Here is a 22,141-nt window from a genome sequence, read left to right on the forward strand (position 1 = left end):
ACAAATTATTTGTAACACTTACTTTCCATGTTTCATATTTCTATTGATTCATGACATAATTTTTCCCTCATTGTTGCACAAAAGTTTGAAGTGAAGATGACAGTAAATTGGGCTTCTCATTCTTCATGAGGAAAGTGATTTTTGAAAGATCACATGCTTCATACATATTCCTATGCATGATATTGATATCTTCCTTCATACAATGTCATACTGTTTTCTCCAGCCAATAAACATACCCTAAAGGAAAACTATCATTTTCTTGTTCAATTGACTATATGCAAATTGAACCAGCAATTTGCAGATATATGCTTGTATAGTTGGAGCCAGTGCTGACATTTACAAATTTAAGTGGTTACATTTAAATGCCTACATTGACAAATGTTTTGGTTTTTGAAACCTAATATCTTAGGGGCTAGTAGGGGATTGGTGGTAGGCAGCTCTCCTTTTTTAATCTTAGAGCCAGAAATATGACCGTAAGTAGGACTAATGACCATCAAAGGAATTTAGCATATTAAGGTGCTACTCGGAAAAAAAAAATCAGGAAAAGAAGGTGATCAAGGGGTTCTTGCTTGCACTGTCCCTCAGCTATACTTTAGTTTCCTTTTCCCCTTGAAAAAAACTCCTTCATTAACACAGAGCTGGTTCCTGTCCTTGCTCCAGGTATCATTATTATGGGATTGGCATCAAAGAGAGCAGTGCCTATTACCACTCCGTTTATTCTGGAAAGGGCCTGACAAGGTAGAGTTCTATTTTCTTCAAGACAAGTTCTCTGTGTTTCTTTAACTATGCATAATAGCAATTGAGTAAAAGACTTTCTCATTTTGCTTATTGAAATGTTTTCTTTAAAGCATCAGACCTTAATTTCAACTTTGTATGGACATTTACAATGATGTGGTCTAGATTACTGGGCAATTTACATAATTTGCAACCATTAATGAGAAATTAATAGTGAACAAGGTATCCCAGAGAGATGAAAAGGAGAAATCAAGGAATTGCTTTTAAATTAGTATTTACTCATAAGACTGAGTCTGTTTTCTGGCTGGATTCAATAAAACAAAGGCAGAAAATGTATTTTTTTCCAAGAGATAAGCTGCTTTAAAAATCGATGTGCTTGGGGCGCCTGGCTGGCTCAGTCGGTAGAGCATGCTACTCTTGGCCTCAGGGTCCTGAGTTCAAGCCCCACATTGGGTGTGGCGCCTACTAAAAATAAAATAAAATAAAAATCCATGTGCTTGATCAGCACCTTACAGAGATGAAAAGTTTATTATAAATCATCTCTAATGATGCATACTTTGAATACCAGCTTACCTTAAGTGAGTTAAAACTACTGACCTGGTTGAGTCTGTATGAAAGGAAAAACACAAATGAATTATAAAGAACACACTTCTCTAATCTACCCTTAGCTATCAAGGGGAGGTCACAAATAAGTGGGGTGACATCCAACAAAACCATTGACACCATACAATTATTATTTTTTAAATACTGGAGCTCTGAATAATTAAATCTGCATCTGAGGTTGCCTTATGGTAATCTGCTCGGAGCTTGCAGAGGAATAAATTAATTTGAAAAGTAAAGTAACTTGTATAAAAAAAATCATTTTAGTCACCTGAGTCATACGAAGATGAACTCAGAAATGGTAAAGAACATACTGGTAGCTTACTGGCTACACTCACTGTAAAGTGAACGTACAGGCTGGAACAAAAATGAATATTTCTTGTCAAGTGTGCTTTGCTTGCCTCAGATCCTATCTGACTTCCTTAAATATTCTTCATTTTACTTTCCCTTAATAGCTTGTCTTTTAAGTAAGTTGAGAAGGATGTGTGGGTCTCTGAAAATCAAATTGATTTCTCCAGCTTTATTTCACTAATCATGATATGAAGTCACCACTTTTGTGGGTCCTCTGCATTTCCTTGATTGCTGTAACTGTATATTTATATTTTAACTAATGGAAAATGTACTGATTTTTAAGGTTTTCTGGAAGCAAGCTGAAGAATGAGGTAAGAATTGTTTTCATTTCTATTTTGTGTCTGCCGTAATATGTACTACAAACTGAACAATAAGTGCTAACCATCCTCGTTGGCAAACATACAAATCAATGTTAATTTATGAGGAGCCTGTTGAATGAGAACTTCAGACAGAGTTAAGTTAGATTTGGGGCAACTGATGTTTCTTTACATGGACCTACTGAACAATTTCCAATTAGCCTAGGAAGGGTAATTTTTCAATTACTCTTACCTAATATCAGATACTTAAGAGATTGCAAAAAAAGACCATTACTGATCTAAGAAATTTCCATTTAAATATAAACAGAAAGCCTAAAGCTGGGGATATGGAAGGAATTGGTATTTGGAATATACCCATTTAGACAAAACCTTTAATGGTTATCAAGAAGCCCAGATGTTATGCTGTGGTTTGTTTTTGTTTTAACCACTGTGTGTGCGTGTGTGCGTGTGCGTGTGCGTGTGCGTGTGTGTGTGTGTGTGTGTGTGTGTGTGTGTAGTCAGTTTGCTGATCTCTTCTGCAATGTGGAGATGGGGTGGATGGCGGAGGTGGGAGCTAGGAAGAAAGGGTACGTGTCTCTAGCACACACACGCACTCACACACTTTCTCCCTAGACTCCCCTCTCCACCCCCAACCAAGGAACAGATCAGCAAACTGCCTTTATCTAAATGAGTTAGACTACCATTAGGGACTGCATGGCTAATTAGGCACACGATAAGGCCTTCATTATCCTCAAGTTATCTAATCATTAAAAAGAGGTGCCACAGAACTAAAGGCACAGGACAATGTGTTGTGTGGTAAATCTGGACCTGAGGTAAATTGTAACCCCATTAGTTTGGTGAAATGATGCAAGCATATTATCTTCAGAAATAATATAAAGCCCCCAACCCTTTGAAATGACCAGTTTCTTCCCACCAGTGCTTTTAATACAGTTAATGGCTAATTACATAATAAAATCCTCTAGATTGCTTTTTTTTATCAATGAAATAATAGCTCTTTATTAGATAAACAATTGCGAAAGTGCAAAAATATTGACTTAGAAATACACTTCAGTTGACTGAAGTTTATGTCAATAGGGAATTTAAGTAATTTCTCTCAGGTGTTCTTTCTACCACTTTGATGAGGCTGGTGGTACCAGTGAGCCATCAGCTGTTACAACATGTGTACGGCAAGGCTCACTTTACAGAAGAAAAGAAAAAATGTTTCTCAAGTGTACTGTTTCCTCCTTAGAAGAGTCCACTACAAATTCAGGTATAGATTTTGTTAATAAATTTAAAATAAAGTATTTTTGTTAGCCTACACAGCCTACATTTCCAAAGACACCAGAAACAATTTTAGAGTATCGTTATTGTGATGGTTATAGAAATGAACATGAGGGCTTTCTAAAGGCTCAGAACTACTCTAAATACTTTTAAAAACAATAATAGAATTTTGTTTAACAAAGTTGAAATTTTAAAAAATTATTTTGTACCTGAGGTGATCAACCATCAGTTTGCTCAGGACGTGAGACTTTCAGTGTAAACCTACATATACTTCAGTTCATTTGAACATTAATAACTGTGAGGTGGGGAAAATAGGTGTTAACATTGCTAATTTACAAGAGTTGTATTTGCTTTTTTAAAAATTCTGAATAAAGTTCTATTTTTTAAAACTCATGGGCGAGATATTGATCAATAGGTATATGGAGTTACAGGTACTAGGGGACAAATGGTGAATGGATAGATTTGCTCTTTTACAGTGTAGCAGGAAAATATGTCTTTAAAAGTCATAATATGTAATTATGAAGGGTGTCATGGGTGTTAACCTAGTTGAAGTGGTTAAGGACATTTCTCATAGGAAGTGACATTTAAGGAAAGAACCGAGAATAAGTGGGAGTTTGGCGGCGTGGAGTTGGGGAAGAGAGGAACAGTGGATGAAATAGATGTAGCCGTGTATAGGTTAAGGTTTCTCAGACTTGGTATTACTGACATTTTGGGCGATATAATTCTGTGTTGTGGGGGGTGTCCTGTGCATTGCAGGATGTTTAGCCACATCACAGTGTCTCTGGTTTCTATTCACCAGATTCCACACCCTCCCCCTTGTGACAACCAAAAATGTCTCTGAGGTTCCCAAATGTCAACCACTGGCATGGGGAAGGCAAGCAAGAGGAGCGTCATGTTATAGGTATATGGATATGTTTGGATGAGAGAATTTCTGGACCAGGATAATAGCTCTAGGGATGGCGAGAATTTTAGCTAGGAAACATTGGAAAAGAAGCAGGGAGAAAGAATTGGAAGATAATGGGGTCAATGTGGGACTCATCATATTCGATGTGCTTGTGAAATATCCTGTATAGACTTGAAGTGAGCAGCTGGATATATGTGACTGGAACAGAGGACTTAGCGAGACATTTACTTCGATGGGGATTGAAGCCATGGTAATGGGTAAAACTGTCTAGGGAAAAAAACTAAATGATAACAGAAGCTGTGAGAAAAGAGTTGTGAAAAGTGGGGAAGAAAGATAAGGATCAGTGAGATAACTGAGGAGAACCCAAAGAGGTAAGAAGAGAGGGAGGGGAATTTGGTGGCACAGAAGCAAGAGAAAAGAATGCTTTCAAAAAAAAGGGAATGGTTACTGCTCTAAAATGGCACTAAAAGGTCATCAAGATAAAGGCTGAAAAAGGTCTATGGAATCAGTTGAGTGGAGAGAATTAATGACTTTAGGAAGAAACTTTTCAGGGGAGAGCTGGGGTTTGATTGGTTTGTGAAATGAGTGGGAAGTGTCAGTGAATGTAGAAAATTTAGTCAAGTTGAGGGTGATAGTTGGGGGAGGGCTTGAAATTTAGTTTTGAAGGATGATTAGACTATCGTTCTAATGTTGGTAAAACAGATCCAGTGAAGAGTAGAGACTAAAGATATAAAAGAGAAGGGAAAGCAGAGAGCACAGAGTCACCAACGGGGTACACAGGGAAGAGCTTCAAAGTGGAGGAAGTGGCTCTAGAGAGAAGGAACACTTCTCTCCTTAAAACAGGAAAGAGGAGAGGGTTAAGTTCAACTGCAAGTAGATTTGTAGATTTTGTGGCAGGAAATTAAGGTAGTTCAGTGGTTTTATATTTCTCTCTGTGGTATTATTAGTCAGTTAAGTCATCTGCAGTGAGTAAAAGTCATGGGGAAAGAAAAGAGTTTGAAGAGCTTAAAGAAAGGACTAGTTCTTCTCAATCAGGATGCCCACAGAGATGTAGCCCAAGGGACTCATTGTATGTAAGGATTGTAGGTTCGTAAGGAACAAGCTCTTTCAGGCATATAGAATGGTACTGGCTAAGTGCCATCCTTTGGAAAATTCTGAAAGTGGTCATTCAAATCTTTTTCTGTAGGACTTAATTTTCTCACAGATTCCCAACTAGAGAGGTGAGAAGAGTGTCTGAAAAACAAGAAACGTAGGGCATTATAATACTAAATTTCAGGAACCAGCAGAAATGCAAAATATTTAGGAGCAACCATAATAACAGAAGCATATTACCTATTTGAAAAAAATGCAGGCATAAAAGAAAATTTTATTTATTTTTTTTAAACTTTTTTTTTTTTTTATCATGGTAAGTGTACTCTTTAGTCCCCATCCCCTAGTTCGCCCGTCCTCCCATCTACCTCCCGGCTGGTAACCATCAGTTTGCTCTCTATAGTTAAGAGTCTGTTTCTTGGTTTGTCTCTCTCTCCTTTTTGTTCCTTTGCTCGTTTGTTTTGTTAAATTCCACAGAAGAGTGAGATCACATGGTATTTGTCTTTCTCTGACTGACTTATTTCACTCAGCATTATGCTCTCTAGCTCTATCCATGCTGTTGTAAATGGCAAGACATCATTCTTTTTTAATGGCTGAATAATATTCTTATATATATACATAGATATATATATACATAAAAGAATATATATATCACATCTTCTTTATCCATTCATCTATTGATGGACACTGGTTGTTTTCATAGTTTGGCTATTGTAAATAAAGGTGCATGTATCCCTTTGAATTACTGTTTTTGTATTTTTAGGGTAAATACTCAGTACTGCAATTCCTGGGTAGTAAGGTAGCTCTATTTGTAATTTTTTGAGGAACCTCCATACAGTTTTCCAGTGGCGGCACCAGCTTGCTTTGCTACCAACAATGCAAAGGTTTTTTTTTTTTTTCCCTCCAGATCCTCGCCAATACTTGTTGTTTCTTGTGTTGTTGATTTTTAGCCATTCCGATAGGTGTGAGGTGATATCTCATTGTAGTTTTGATTTGCATTTCCCTGAGGATGAGAGATGTTGAGCATCTTTTCATGTGTCTGTTGGCCATCTGGATGTCTTCTTTGGAGAAATGACTGTTCATGTCTTCTCCCAGTTTTAAATTGGATTATTTGTTTTTTGGATATTGAATTGTATCAGTTCTTTATACATTTTGGATACTGACCCTTTATCGGATATGTTATTTGCAAATATCTTCTCCCATTCAGTAGGTTAATGTTTAGTTTTGTTGATTGTTTCCTTCACCGTGCAGAAACTTTTAATTTTAAATGGAAATTTTAAGTGAAAAGACATACCACATACCTGGGTAGCTATGCTAGCTATTATAAATGTACCAATTCTTCCTATATTAATTTTGACATAAAATACCCCAGTAAAATTTTGAGTGGGTAATTAATTTTTGGAAATGATTAAAATGGCTGTAGACTCGATCTAGAACAATATACAGAAAGTAATAGTTAAGAGAAATGTAAACAAGAGTAGCCAAAAGGGACCTGTCTGGCAGATATCAAAATATTATGACACTATGATACAGACTCAACTGTAGGTGGAACAAATCTACAACAGAGATTAGATACCCGAAAAAAGACCCTAGTATACATAAGAATTGAAGGTATGACCAAAGAGACATTACAACCAATGAAGGAAAAAAAAATTTTTTTTCAGTGAATGAATCGTCTTAAGTCCTTTTTGGAGGAAGAATAGTACCAAATAAATAAATAAAATTCTTCATCGTATAATGTTAGAAAAATGGACTATTTTGGAAAAAAAATTTATACCTCATGCCCTGTTTGAATTTCATATAAATTATTGAATATAAAAACAATACTTAGAAGGGAACATTTGTATCTACTTCATTTCTGGATAAGGAATGATTTTCTAAGGCGAAAACAAGAAATTTCAAAGGAAAAATATAGAAGGGAGAAATTGAAAACTACTTTGTATCAGAAGCATCATATATAAAATTTGAAGTCAAAAGAAAAACTGGAGAAAATATTGTCAGCAAATATGACAATGGGATAATATTTCTACTAATAAGGAAATCTTATCAATTTATAGAAAAATACGAAGACAACAAGAAAGAATAAAAGACATGACTAGAAAATACACATAAGGAAGAAAAGGCCAATAAATGCATGAAAAGATGGATTGCCAAATAAGCAAAAAATAAATAACCTTTAAAATTATATAATTATCAAATATTAAGAAATTATTATGATGGTGGTGAAGGTCTGGTGAGATAAGCTCTTTCACATCCTTCTGGTGACCACTGAACAAACTCCCTGGAAAATAGTTGGAAGGTCTGTATCAAGTCTTTAAAGTGCTCATACTCTTTCTCCCACAGGTTCACGTTTGTATGAATCTCACATAAAGAAGTAACAGAAAATGCTTACAAAATACTATGCAAAAATTGTAATTGGCTATTGTGAAAAATTGTGCAACCTAAATTACTACTAATTAAGGAATGGTTGCATCATTTATAGGACTTTTATGGGACTGAATATTATTTCATTTAGTAAGAGTCTCTTTTAATGACATGGAAAAATGTTAATTAGGAAGAAAAGAGGACACAAAGCAAATATATGTATATATGGCTTCAAATATGTAAGTAAAATTGGATATTTATATGTCATAGATGGGTGACAGGATTAATATGTATAACTCTGCTGTGCAATATAGTAGCTACTAGCCCCATGTATCTATTAATTACATAAAACATTCAGTTTCTCTGTCACATTAGCCACATTTCAAGTCCATAATAACCACATATGGTATTGGACGGTGCAGACATAGAACATTTTCATCATCACAGAAAGTTCTGTCAGACAGCACTGTTTTAGAACATGTAAAATATTCAACTCCCTGGTAAAAAGACAACCCAATAGAAATATAACATGCTATATGAACATGGAATTCACACAAGAAGAGAAAGAATAACCAGAAATAGTATTGGTGTTCATGGCGCCCCTTCTGACTGACCAGGTTTCATAACATATGGTCAACAAATATTTTGAATACCATTCTTGCCCATAAACATATGAAAAGGGCTCAGCTTAATCAGGGAAATTTTAATCAGGGAAATGCAACTTAAAACCATAATGAATAATCATTTCACTATTACTGGAATAACAGCAGTTAAAAAGTCTGAAAAGAAGCGTTGCTACAAGTGTGGAGCAAAGGAAGTCTCAGGAACAGTAGGAGGGACAGTCACTGGTAAAGGTGAAGGTGCATAGACCTTATGACCACATTCCTTGCAGAAACCTTCACACTGCACAAGCTGGCAAACCGGAGTGGTGTTTGTGATCTCAGAAGGCTGGTAAATAAATGTCTGTTATAGATATAGTGAGAGAATAAATTTTAATATATTTATACAAGGTGATACTACAGGGCTTTGGAAATGAATGTGCTATAGCTTTAAGAATCAAATTAGACTCATCTCAAAAACCTCTACAGTTGGGTGGAAAAAAAAGCCTCACTGAATGTAGGATACATACTGTATGGTACCGGTTTTAAAGCAATAGTTTATATTGCTTAAGAGTATTTACAGATGAAGTAAACTTTTAGAGGTTTAAATAGGAATGATATAAACTAAATGAAGAACATTATTTCTTGTGGGGAATGAAGGATACAAGATTAGGGAAGGCTACAGAGGCTGATTTCATATTTCTAAATGTGTAATGTCTCAGTCAGGTTGGTTAGTACATGGCTATTTATTACTTTTTATCTACAGCTTTTTAAAGTTTTAAATCATTCCTAATATAAAAGCAAACAATGAAAACACAAGAAAAGCAAAACAGAAAGACAGGAAGAGGATTCTAAGAGTAATTATCAGTTAGTGGTATGAATTTTGATTATTTTAAATTATTTTTAATTTTTATTCACAAATGCAGTGGTTCAAATTTCAGAAATGTCTCAGAGAATGTTTCTTTTAATCCTCAGGAATAAAACTAACAAAGCCTAGTCTCAAAACTTTGCCCTGATCAGAGAAAGCCTTTTTTTTTTTTCCTGTGAATCTGTTAGTGTGAGCCAAATTTTGTTTTAACTAAGCTCCAGTAGGGAAGTTGCTATTATTTCTTAGGGAGTCAGCCCTTGACTTTGTACATTTCAACCAGGAAGTTTCCCTGATAGCCTGAATTTCCTTCTCCTTAACATCGACCATTCATGGCCAGTTTAACAACTTTGCACCAAGATAAATAACAAATCCTCCCTCCTTGGTATATGCTTTGCAAATATTTGCAGAGTGTTATCATGCTCTCTTTTAGTCATCACTTAGTCAAACTGTGCTGCTTAAAGCCTTTAATCTTTCCTCATAAATCAGACCCTCTTGCCTTCTAATCATATTGTTTCTTTTCTGTAGGTTTCTTCTTGTTTTCTTTTGGACATAAGATTTTTAATAGTTTACCCAAGAGTACTGAAGTCATCAGATGAGGGGAACCCTCCCCCACTCAACACACACCCCAGACCTCTGTAACTGGCCTATGACCTGGCACTAATTTTAGTGCAATTAAAATAGCAAACATATTAAGTGTAATTAAAATGATCATGCTTTACTTTTTTCCCAGCTTATTAATCGTTCCTTTCTTTTTGTGCTGCATGTTCTAGACAGCATATTATTATTTGATTTATACCAACTTTGCACACCATTGTTAACATATCCAACATATTTAATTTTTAAAATTCTTCCTTGGGCATTTTTGCCTCATGTTGATGTTCCACATGTTGCTAGCTGCTAGGACACAAAACTACTCTTTATCAAGATGAGAGTTTTAAATAGATACTTAAATAAAAGACATATAATATACTTTGTTCTTTAATAGTGTGTTTCCTTAGCACTCTAACATTTTTTATTGGGAAGTGTATTGTTTCACACACACACACACACACACACACACACACACACACACACACACACACACATTTTTAAAATAGCCATAAGATAAAAACTCAAGACTTACCCCATAGCTTAACAGAGAGAAGTCCTCTCTGTGCTCCCACCCCAATCACTTCTCCCTCCCTCCTTACAAAAAGTTACTGTTTCCACAATTTGGTGTTAATCACTCCTTTGTTTTTCCTTAAAGTTGATCACTTATGAATATATACCTAAACAATGTGGTCCATGGCTACACAATATTAATGTACTTAATACCACTGAACTGTATACTTAAAAGTGGTGGATAGTTCTATGTATTGTTTATTATTGCCAATGTATTTATTTGCCCTACATAGAATGGATTCATTTTTTTCAGCATTAGATTTTGTAATTCATCAATGTTGATGTACATGTAGTTTTAATACCTTTATTTGTACTGCTGTATAATATTCCACTGTATGAAATTATCACAATGCATTTATTTATTCCATTGTTGGTGGATTTTATTTTTTTGGCTGAAAAACAATATTGCTATGAACATTCTATGAACAGGTACAGAAATGGAATTCCAGGTTCTAGGATATGCTTAATGTGTAACTTTACTGGTTAAGATTAAGCAGTTTTCCAAAATTTTTGTATTAATTTTTGTCTGTCCAACTGCATGTAAGCGTTCCTTTTGTTCCACATTCTCACTGATACTTGGCCTTGAATGATATTTTAGTTCTTGCCAGTCCAATGGTGTAAAATGGTACCTGTGATTTTCATTAGAAAATTGTTTTAATAACTGCATCAAAAATATAAGCTTGCATTTTTTTATTTTTAATGGTCAATTCTCTTCTTTGAAATATTTGCTCAGATCACATAATTTTTCTATTTTAAAAATATGATTCTTAGGAGTTCTTTAATATTCTAGTTACTAATATCCTGTAGGTTATGTGTTGTAAATAACTTCACCCTGTTGGTGGCATGGCTCAACATTCTATAGTGTCTTTCAATGAAGATAATTTCTAATTTTATGATTAGTGTTTGTTTGTATCTTGTTTTTAAAAATCTGTGTATATTCCAGATCCTAAAATATTTTCTATATATTCTTCTAAAAGTAGAAAGTTACTCTTAACACTGAAGTCCTTATTTCATCTGCAATGTTTTCAATTTTTTTTTTGTTGTGGTAAAATATACATAACAAAATTGACTATCTTAATCATTTTTAAGTACACAGTTCAGTGGTATTAAATACATTTATATTGTTATGTAATCATCACCACCATCCATCTCCAGAACTTTTAATCTTGCAAAACTGAAACACTATGCTCATTAAACAATAACTCCTCCCTCCCCCTTTCCCCCAGCCCTTGAAAACTACCATTCTACTTTGTGTCTCTATGATTGTGACTATTCTAGGTACCTCGTATATGTGTAATCACATAGTGTTTGTCTTTTTGGGACTGGCTTATGGGACATGACTTAGCATCATGTCCTCAAGGTTCATTCATGTTGTAGCATATGTTAGAATCTCCCTGTTTTTGAAGGCTGAGTAATATTCCATTGCATGTATAGACAACATTTTGCTTATTTATTCATCTGTCAATGGACACTTGGATTGAATAATGCTGCTATGAACATAGGTTACTAATATCTCTTTGAGACCCTACTTTCAATTCTTTTGGATGTATACCCAAAAGAAGAATGACTGCATCATATACTAATTCCTTATTTAATTCCTGAGGAACCACCATACTGCTTTATACAACAACTATACCATTTTACATTCCTACCAACAGTACATAATCATACATGGCCTCATCAACATTTTTTATTTTCTGTTTTTTTTTTTTTTAATACTGGTCGTCCTAATGAGGGTGAAGAGGTATCTCCTTGTGGCTTTGATTTACATTTCCCTAATGATTAGTAATGTTGAATACCATTTCATGCGCTTGTTGATTAATATATATCCTATTTAAAGAAATGTCAATTTAAGTCTTTTGTCCATTTTTGAAGCAGGTTGCTTGTTTTGTTGTTAAGTTTTACAGGTTCTTTATATGTCCTGCATATTAATCCCATATCAGATATATGATTTGAGAATACCTTCTCCTATTGCATTGATTGCCTTTTTTACTCTGTTGAGTGTTCTTTGATGCACAAAAGTTTTTAATTTTATGAAGTTTTTAATTTTATGAAGTCCAGTTTGTCTATTTTTGTTTTTCTTGTCATATCTAAGAAATCATTGCCAAATCTAATGTTATGAAGATTTTGCCCTGTCTTTTCTTCTAAGAGTTGTATAGTTTAGGTCTGATATTTTAGGTATTTGATTCACTTTGAGTTAATTTTTTACACGGTATTAAGTAAAGGCCTATCTCCATTCTTTTACATGTGAATATCCAGTTTTTCTAGCACCGTTTGTTGAAAAGACTGTCCTTTCCTTATTGAATGTTGTTGGCACCTTTGTCAAAAATCATTTGGCAGGGATGCCTGGGTGGCTCAGTTGGTTAAGCGACTGCCTTCAGCTCAGGTCATGATCCTGGAGTTCCGGGATCAAGTCCCGCATTGGGCTCCCTGCTCAGCAGGGAGTCTGCTTCTCCCTCTGACCCTCCCCCGTCTCATGTGTGCTCTCTCTCTCTCTCATTCTCACTCTCTCAAATAAATAAATAAAATCTTAAAAAAAATCATTTGGCAGTTTTTGTGAGGGTTTATTTCTCGGTGTTCTATTTTGTTCTACTGACCTATATGTCTGTCTTTGTGTCAGCTCTAGTTTCTTTTGATTATTGTAGCTTTGTAGTAAGTTTTTAAATCAGGAAATGTTAATTCTCCAACTTAGTTCTTTTTTTCAGGATTATTTTTACTATTTGGGGTCTCTTGGGTTCCATGTGAATTTTAGGATATATTTTTCTATTTCTGCAAAAACCATCGTTGGGATTTTGCATTGAATCCATGGATTGCTTTGGGTACTATTGACATCTTAACAATAAATTTTCCAATTCATGAACATAAGATGTCTTTCCACTTATGTTTTAATTTCTTTGAACATTGTTTTGTAATTTCCATTATACAAGTCTTTCATCTTCTTGGTTAAGTGAATTCCCATGTATTTTATTCTTTTTGATGCTATTATAAATAAAATTGTTTTCTTCATTCTTTTCAGATTTTTTCATTTTGACTGTATCCTGTTACTTTGCTAAATTCATTTATTATTTCTAATAGGGTTGGGTTTTTGTTTTTTTGTGGAATCCCTATGGTTTCCTATATATAAGATCATATCATCTGAAAACAGAGATAATTTTACTTCTCTCTTTCCAATTTGGATGCATTTTATTTCTTTTTCTTACTTAACTGCTCTGGCTAGGACTTGAAGCACTATGTTGAATAGAAGTGCTGAAAATGAGCATTGCTTTGTTTCTGATCTTAAAAGAAATACTTTCAGTCTTTCACCATTGAATATGATGTTTGCTATGGGCTTTTCATATGGCTTTTATTACATTGAGGTACTTTACTTGTATTCCTAGTTTGTTTATTATTACTATAAAAGTGTGTCAAACTTTGTCAAATTCATCAATTGAAATAATCATGTGTTTTTTTCCCCTTTAATCTGTTAAGGTGGTATATGACACTGATTAATTTTTGTGTGTCATACCATCTTTGCATTCAAGGAGTAAATCTCACTTGGTCATAGGGTATATCCTTTTTAATATGTTGCTGAGTTCACTTAGTATTTTGCTGAGGATTTATGCATGAATGTTCATGAGCTTTATTTATTTATTTTTTCTTGTGGTGTCATTGTCTGACTTTGGTATCAAGATAATGTTGGCCTCAAAGAATGAGTTAGAAAGTATTCCCTCTTCCTCAATTTTTGGGAAAACTTCAAGAAAGACTGATGTTATTTCTTTATATGTTTGGTATAATTCACTAGTGAAGTCATGAGGATCAGAGCCTTTCTTTGTCAGATTTTTGATTACTGATTCAATTTCCTTACTGGTTATAGACTGATTCTGATATTCTCTTTCTTTATGATTCCACCTTGGTTGAATTTGTGTTTCTAGGAATTTATCCATTTCATCTAGGTTATCCAACTTGTTGATGTACAGTTGTTCATGTACTCTCTTAAAGTCCTTTCTCAGTGGAATCAGTAGTTTTTTATTTTTTACTTTAGTCCTTTGAATCTTCTTTATTATTTTTTTAAGTCAATCTACTTATGGGTTTGTCAATTTTGACCTTAAAGAACTAACCTTTTGTTTCACTGATTTTCTTTGTTGTTTGTGTATTCTCTATTTCATTTATCTCTGCTCTGATCTTTATTTCCTTTCTTCTGCCCACTTTGGGTTTAATTTGTTCTTTTCTTAGTTCCTTAAGTTGTTCATTTAGATTATTGACTTGAGATCTTTCTTGTGTTTTAATGTAAGCATTTATAGCTATAAATTTCCCCTGTAGCACCACTTTTACTGCATCCTGTAATTTTGATGTGTCATATTTCTACTTTCATTCATCTCTAAGCATTATCTCTTTTCTCTTGTGATTTCTCCTTTGATCTATTGGTTGTTTAAGAGTATATTTAATTTCCACAAATTTATGAATTTTTCCAGTTTTCTTTTTGCTGGTTCATCTTTATCACAAGTGTTGTGTCTATTCTTGGTCTTTTGCATTTCTACACACATTTTAGAATCAACTTATTAATTTTCACAGAAAACCCTGATGGGATTTGATTGGAATTACATTGAAGAAATAGATCAATCTGTGACATTTCCACAACATTGAATCTTATTATTCATAATTTAATATCTTTTGATAAAGTTTAATCATTTTCTTTTCTTTTTTTTTTTTTTAGAAAAGGGGAGAGAGGGTGAGCAGGGGGGAGGGACAGAGGAAGAGGGAGAGAGAGAATCTCAAGTAGACTCCATGCCCAGCGTGGAGCCCAATATGGGGCTTAATCTCACAAACATGAGATCATGACCCAAGTTGAAATCAAGAGTCAGACACTAAACTGACTGAGTCACCCAGGTGCCCCAGTTTAATCATTTTCTTATAAATATTTTGCTTTTCTTTTGTTAGACTTATTCCTAGGCATCTTCTAATATTTGTTACTCTATACAGTGTCTCTTTTATTGCATGTTTTCAATGTTTGTTCTTTGGTAGAAGTCAACTGATTTTTTCATTGATCTTGTATCCAGCATCATTGCTAAAAAAAATCCCTGTTGTTAATTGTAAAAATTTCTGTGCAGTTTGTTTTTAGTTTTTAATGTAATCAACTGCATCAGTTGCAAATAATGATAGTTTTTTTTCTTCCCTTTTAATACTTACTCTTTCATTACTTTTTCTGGCCTTACTGCTCTGGCTATTCACTGTTGAACAAAAGAGGGTAGAGTAGGCAACTTTATCTCATTTGTGATTTTTAAGAGAACATTTATAGTATTTTACAATTGAGTATGATATTTGCTATGGATTTTTGATAGATTATTTTGATTTTTTTAATATTTTGATTATTGAATGATTAAGGAAATTTTCTTCTTTTCTAGCATAGATAGGCAGAGAGAGAGAGAGAAGTGAATAGTAGTTGGATTTTTAACAAATGCTTTTTCTGTATCAGTTGAGATGATTATATATGGTATTCTCCACTCCCCTTTTTTTCTTATGTCAATGTGGTGAGTTAAAGCCTAACTTGGTTATGATCATTCTTAATAGACTGCTAGCTTTGGTTTGCTAATGTTTTGTTTGGTACTGTTTCAAGTATGATAATAACCAAGATTGGCCTATGATTTTTCTTTCTTTTTCTGTCCTTGTCCACCTTTGTCATAAAAGTTTTCAAATGAACCGGGACAAGGTTCTTCTTTTCCACTATCTGAAAAAAATCTTTTAAGTTTGAAAATATCTGTTTCCTGAATGCTTGATAAAACTCACCTATTAAAAATCTTCTGAACCTGTTTCCCCCCCCCTTTGCGGTAAGATTTTGATTATTATTTATAGTTGCTAATGGAAATGAGAATATTCTCTTATTCCTAACTTAGATTTAACACAACGCTATGTATTGACATTTTTTTGGTTTCTGTTTCTGTCTCTCTTCCAATTTCACTAAATTACTTCTTGGGACAAATAAACATGATTTTCCACCCATGAGAAAAGGTATAAGAAAAAGGTGTAAACTTTCCTAAAATTAGAATTTGAGTGCATATCTTGAATTATTAAGACTAATTAAATAGAGTGGATTGGGATAAACTGTGCTAATATATTAGTTCATGATAGTTAATCATGTATGTAGTAGTTCTTTATTAATTTCTTAAAAATTATTTAATCAGGATAGGCCTTCTCTATCCATACTTGAAAATGGAGGGTAGCAAGGATGAAAACTAAAACCTAACCTGAAAGAAATATATTTCTACTGCACTTTTAATATAAAATCTTTGGAAAGTTTATATCAAATCAGTCAATAAGAAATCAAAATATCTAAAATATCTGCTTTAAGGACTGAGAAGTCCTCCCAACTTCTCCCGGATTTAGCATGTAAGTCTGCAAGTCTACAAAGGTTGGGAATGATAAAGCAGGGTAGGAACCCAACTTATATAAGTATTAAATGTTCAATATGACAGAGACAAAGAAACACAAAAACTCTAGAAGAAAATATAGGAAAACTATGAGAAAGAATGAAATTTTGTCCTTGCCAGGAATACCTTACTTCCTTAACCATAGTCACAATTTCATTCTTTGCTCAAACATTTGATTAGAGATCAGTTTGTTAAAATTTTATTTGAGGGGCAGGAACGAGCAGTTATGACCTGGGGAGACTGATTTGCTGAGGCTCTGGTTCTGTCACAAATATGCATTCTCCCTTTCTGTGTGGATTTTTTGCAGGTATGTCAATCCTGCAACATTATATATTTTTGTCTTTTGTCACTTTTTCTAATTTTCTGAAAACTACCAGAGGTGTACTTCCCCCCTGCCAAGGGATTCAAAAGAAAAACACATAACTAAATTTAGGATGGGGGAAGGTTGAGGTGAGAAAGTCCAGGATACTAATTTGGGAATCAGAAGACTTAAACTCCATTCACAATTCTACCACTAATTATTTCTGAGACTACATAAATTGGTTAACTTCTTATCATCTTGTTTACTTAATCCATAAAGGATTTGGTAATCCATAAATGGATTTGGCAATCCTTGATCCTCTTATAGTTAAAATAATTTCAACAGTTCTAAAAGTGGATCTTTCAAAATTTATGCCATTAACGAATGTGAACTAAAATTAAATTTCTAAAAGTTGTGCAAACTGACAGATATTCAAAACTAAAATCCAAAGTAATAGGCAAAGTTGTTTAAATTGTGGGTTTCTATTTTATTAGAAATATACTTTGGAACCAAATAGTTGATCATGATTTATTTCTTTTCATTTTTCCAATTATAGGGTGGCTTCACTCGTAAATATTCACTAAGTTCAAAAACTGGAACACTCCTTCCAGAATTCCCCAGTGCTCAACACCTTGTGTACCAAGGATGCATTTCTAAAGACAAGGTATCAATTAAAGATACTTCTCTATTGATTTTCTGATATGTTGTTTCCATATCTCAGTTTGCTGGGAATCTCATGGCACTTGCAGGAAGCAGTCAGAAATCTGCATAATCACACATAATTGACTGATTTATAGGAGGGAAAAATGTTTACTAACATTGATTAAACACTTTACAATTAATTATTTACCATCTCCATGATAGTATGTAATCAGAAGTTTGTAAAATAAACCTCAAAAGAGTAAAGATTACTTTTTATTTAAAACTCAGTATCAAGGAAGAAAATACTAGAATGTGTCTATCACATGCAATTTCTTTAATTATAAGCTTTATGTTTTTGATTAGCTTCGTATAGTTTCAGTAAATAGTCATCAGACATTTCTCTAGGACAGAATTTTTTCCAAGCGTTGAGGGAGAGATACCTAGATGAATGCAAGGACTGTATAGAGCTTGATAAAAGTTCCTTTCCATTTGAAAATTCTGTGTTCCCTTATATATTTGCAATTTTTTTTGAAAGTTAAGGAAGAAACAGTTTCATAGGATTCAGTTTATAAATAATCCTCAATGTGACTTTTCAATGTTTATATAATAAAATCTAAGAGCAAAGCCTCCTCTATTTCTGAACTTCTAAAGTCATTTGCTAAGTATCTACTGAATGACTAATAGCTCCTGCTAGTAGTATTAAATCAGGGTATAATGATTTCTACATTCTTCTTAAACCAAAGTTAATTTTTCATTAGTACTTAAGGAAAATATCTTTTTAAAAAAGATTTATTTTCTTATTTTAGAGAGAGAGAAAGTGCATGAGCAGGGGGAAGGGGCAAAGGGAGAGGGAGAGAAAATCTCAAGCAGACTATGCACTGAGTGGGGAGCCAGGGGTGAGGCCTGTCCCAGGGTTGATATCACAACCCTGAGATCATGACCTGAGAGGAATCCAAGAGCTGGACATTTAACCAACTGTCACCCAGGTGCCCCTTAAGGAAAATATCTTTTTTTTTTAAAGATTTTATTTATTTATTTGACAGAGAGAGACACAGGGAGAGAGGGAACGCAGGCAGGGGGAGTGGGAGAGGGAGAAGCAGGCTTCCCGCGGAGCAGGGAGCCCAATGTGGGGCTCGATCCCAGGACCCTGGGACCATGACCTGAGCCGAAGGCAGATGCTGAATGACTGAGCCACCCAGACGCCCCAGGAAAATATCTTTAATATATGTTAAGTCAGTTCATATTCTTGAGGTGCAAAGACAGCACCTCAAGAGGAATATGAGTAACTAACGTCCAACTGATTCCTTTAGTAGTGGGCTTTCTGTGGAAACTGGCAGTAAAAATAACACATTGATAAAAAGATCTATTGACAGATAAGTAAAGATACACAGTAACTTCCGAGGTCCATTCTGATGACTTACTGTTCCTGTTAAGAAGAGGCAAAATAGGGGCGCCTGGGTGGCTCAGATGGTTAAGCGTCTGCCTTCGGCTCAGGTCATGATCTCCCAGTCGTGGGATCGAGCCCCACGTTGAGCCCCACGTCAGGCTCCCGGCTCAGTGGGGAGTCTGCTTCTCCCTCTCCCTCTGTTTCTCCCTCTGCTTATGCTCTCTCTGTCTCTCTCTCTAAAAATGAATTAAAAAAAATCTTAAAAAAAAGAATAGGCAAAATATTGAAGATAATTCTCAGATGCTGATTCCAAGCAAGTCTCATTTTTTTAACCTTATAGATATTATGTGATATTATGACTTCGGATTTGAGACATCTCCAGTACATATTAACATGTGGCAGTCTGTGGGGAAACCTGTGGAAATCAGTGACAGTCCAGGGAACATGGTTCTCTGGGGAGGGCATTGTTGGGTCCCCTTTGTGGAGAGAATGGCTTACATGCAAACATACCATGAAGATGTTTGCTGTGTAAATATTCCTGGTGAGAGAGAGGGGGATGGGAAGAGCAACAAAGAGAAAAAGAGAAGTGAGGACATGTTCCAATAGTTTATTTCAGTTTCTCTGCTAGTCTCCAAGGAATTCCTTACTTGTCAACTTGAAAAACTAGTCTGTAGATCATTTCTCACCCAGGTATCAGGATGCTTAAATAACCCTTGGTTTCTAAGTTCATTCCCAGTGGTCCTCATCATGAGCACCAGGGACTAACACTCCTCTTTGTCCCTTGAAGACAGCTGGACCTTGCTTTTCATCTTCTTAGCCAGTAGCCAAGTTCCCCAGGTAACTTGTCAGTTTCTAGCAAGAGGGGTGGGGCTGAAGCTAAGCACTTTACCCACCTCCTTTCTTGAAGCAGAAAGGATGGGACTTTCCAGTGAGAAGTTGATCCCAGTGAGGTGGGGATTGGTTGGGCCACTTTCTGCCTCATCATGGTGTCACTCAAGACAATTGCCACCCCCCACCCCCCTCACTAACTTTTCTCAAGATAAACCTTGCCTCTGCTCCTGCCCGCTCTATAAATGTGGTGTCTAGTCTCAGAAAATTGAGCAAAATTAAGTTTAGAAATAAGAGTATGCTACAATAAAAATTTATTATCCTAAAACTATGTAAATGTTAAATAAATAAATGTAGTACCAGTAATAAGATTAAAAACTTTTGCTGATTTGTGTATAAAGGAATTTTGACACACATAAATGGAAATACTAGTGAGGATAAAAGCTTACTTGTACTTCAGTAGGTTTCAGGGATCAAAGGGTTAATTTTTGACAGTAATTATGAATTCCTTTCTATCTTTCATATGGTCCTTATCCTTAATTTTGAAAATATGCCTTGGCAACCTATCTAAAAATATGATATCATTGTCTAAAGTATAGAGCATGTCTCAGTTCCATCAATGGTGACATATTCCGCTAGAGGTGTCCTATAATCAGCATACCTCCTTGCAGGGAGATTAGCAATTTGCACGTCACTGTGATATAGCCTTGAGCTAAACCACAAGATGTGTGCTGTCACTAGGCTGTTGGGATAAAGGCTGGAGAGGACACTCCTGTCACCATCATCACCCTAGATACTGTTGGGATAAAATTAGCTCCAGCGGTCAATCTCTTAACATGTATTATGGATTATTCCAACCACTTTGCTTGTGTTAATTTGTTTAGTCCTCATAACAGTCTTATTAGAAATTTACTGTTATTATCATCTCCGTTTTCCAGATGAGGAATGTAAAACACGCAAATGTTATGTGGCTTGCTTGACATCATATAGCTAGTAAGTGGCAGATCGGAGCTGGTTTTCAAATCCAGGTAGCCCATGGGCAAAGCTCACACCTGTCACCTCTAAGCCCAACTTCTCGTTCACTTAGACTACACAACCAGCAACAGGTAGCCATATTTCTAGCTGATAAAATAATGAGATTTGAATTTGAATATTATTAGTTTGTTAAAATACTATTTAGTTCTATCCATTTTAGAATATGTTTACAACTTTTTATCTATGCTATCCAAATGTCTGTGGTAACATGGAAACAGAGACTCTTCATAACAGACTCTCACCGTTCAAATCTTCTTTGGGTAAACTTTCGAGTCATTTGATATTACTAATTTCAGGTAACATTTAGTAAGATCTTACGTGTACCAGGCACTGCTCTATGTGCATCATATCTTATTTAATCTGGGCAATATACTATTCATACCCGACTTAAAGAGAAAAAGCTTAGGGTTCAGAGACCAAGCATCCTGTGCACTGTAGTGCAGGGGAACTGGGCGCTGGATTTTAGCTGACTTCTCACAGCTATGCCACACTACCCAAGCACTCACTTATTTCTACTGTATGAAGAGGTGATATATTTTACCATTTTACATTTATTTCCGCAATCAAAGGTAATCTGCTTATTAGGTAGAAAAATGCAACATTGCTTTGGCCCACATCTCCCTGCACAGTCACCTTTTTCATTGTTCATATGACACTATATTGTAATTGTCTATTTGCGTGACTTTCTCCCTTCACAAGGCAGTAAGCTCCTGGAAATAGAACTGTGCCTTTGGTTTTGATTCCTCGACATTGAGCACAAGGCCTGGTACATAACAGGAGCTTAAAAAATGCATGCTAAATAAATGAATGAACAAATGAATGCATAAACAAATGAAGGCAGGGTTGAAAGGACTCTTTGGTTAAGCGTTTTCTTCCTTGAAATAGGTTGATACCCTCATAATGATGTATAAAACTCACTGCCAGTGCATCCTGGACAATGCAATTAATGGAAACTTTGAAGAGGTAAGGGTGACAAAGAATGCTTTGCTGATCATATTATGTGTAATTTCTCATCCTGTTCTTTATGAGTTCGTGTTAAGGAAGAATCTTAATGTACATACTTTTTGCTTTATAACTAGATCCAGCATTTCTTATTACACTTTTGGCAAGGAATGCCTGATCATCTTCTTCCCCTGCTTGAAAACCCTGTTATCATTGACATTTTCTGTGTTTGTGACTCAATTCTTTATAAGGTAAGCTCTTTGGGGTATCTTAAACACGAACCATGTATTGTTTTAATGAGCATTCTGTCTACATTTTTCCATTATATTTTCAATAAATTTGTAATTTCTGGCT

At 34.9% G+C, this 22,141-nt stretch overlaps 1 protein-coding gene across 1 annotated transcript in view; it reads left to right on the forward strand.

The window, feature by feature from the left end:
- The window catches only part of RFX6 (regulatory factor X6), a 56,534-nt gene that overhangs the window by 16,825 nt on the left and 17,568 nt on the right, over positions 1-22,141 (forward strand). The window contains exons 5-9 of the mRNA XM_025860729.2: positions 661-738; positions 1,970-1,997; positions 17,510-17,617; positions 21,731-21,808; positions 21,925-22,038. Coding sequence (XP_025716514.1) covers positions 661-738; positions 1,970-1,997; positions 17,510-17,617; positions 21,731-21,808; positions 21,925-22,038 — 406 coding nt within the window. The remainder of the gene's footprint in view (positions 1-660; positions 739-1,969; positions 1,998-17,509; positions 17,618-21,730; positions 21,809-21,924; positions 22,039-22,141) is intronic.

This window comes from Callorhinus ursinus, unplaced genomic scaffold, assembly GCF_003265705.2.
Source record: "Callorhinus ursinus isolate GAN/ISIS: 27379988/994484 unplaced genomic scaffold, GSC_fseal_2.0 scaffold6, whole genome shotgun sequence".
Taxonomy (NCBI): domain Eukaryota; kingdom Metazoa; phylum Chordata; class Mammalia; order Carnivora; family Otariidae; genus Callorhinus; species Callorhinus ursinus.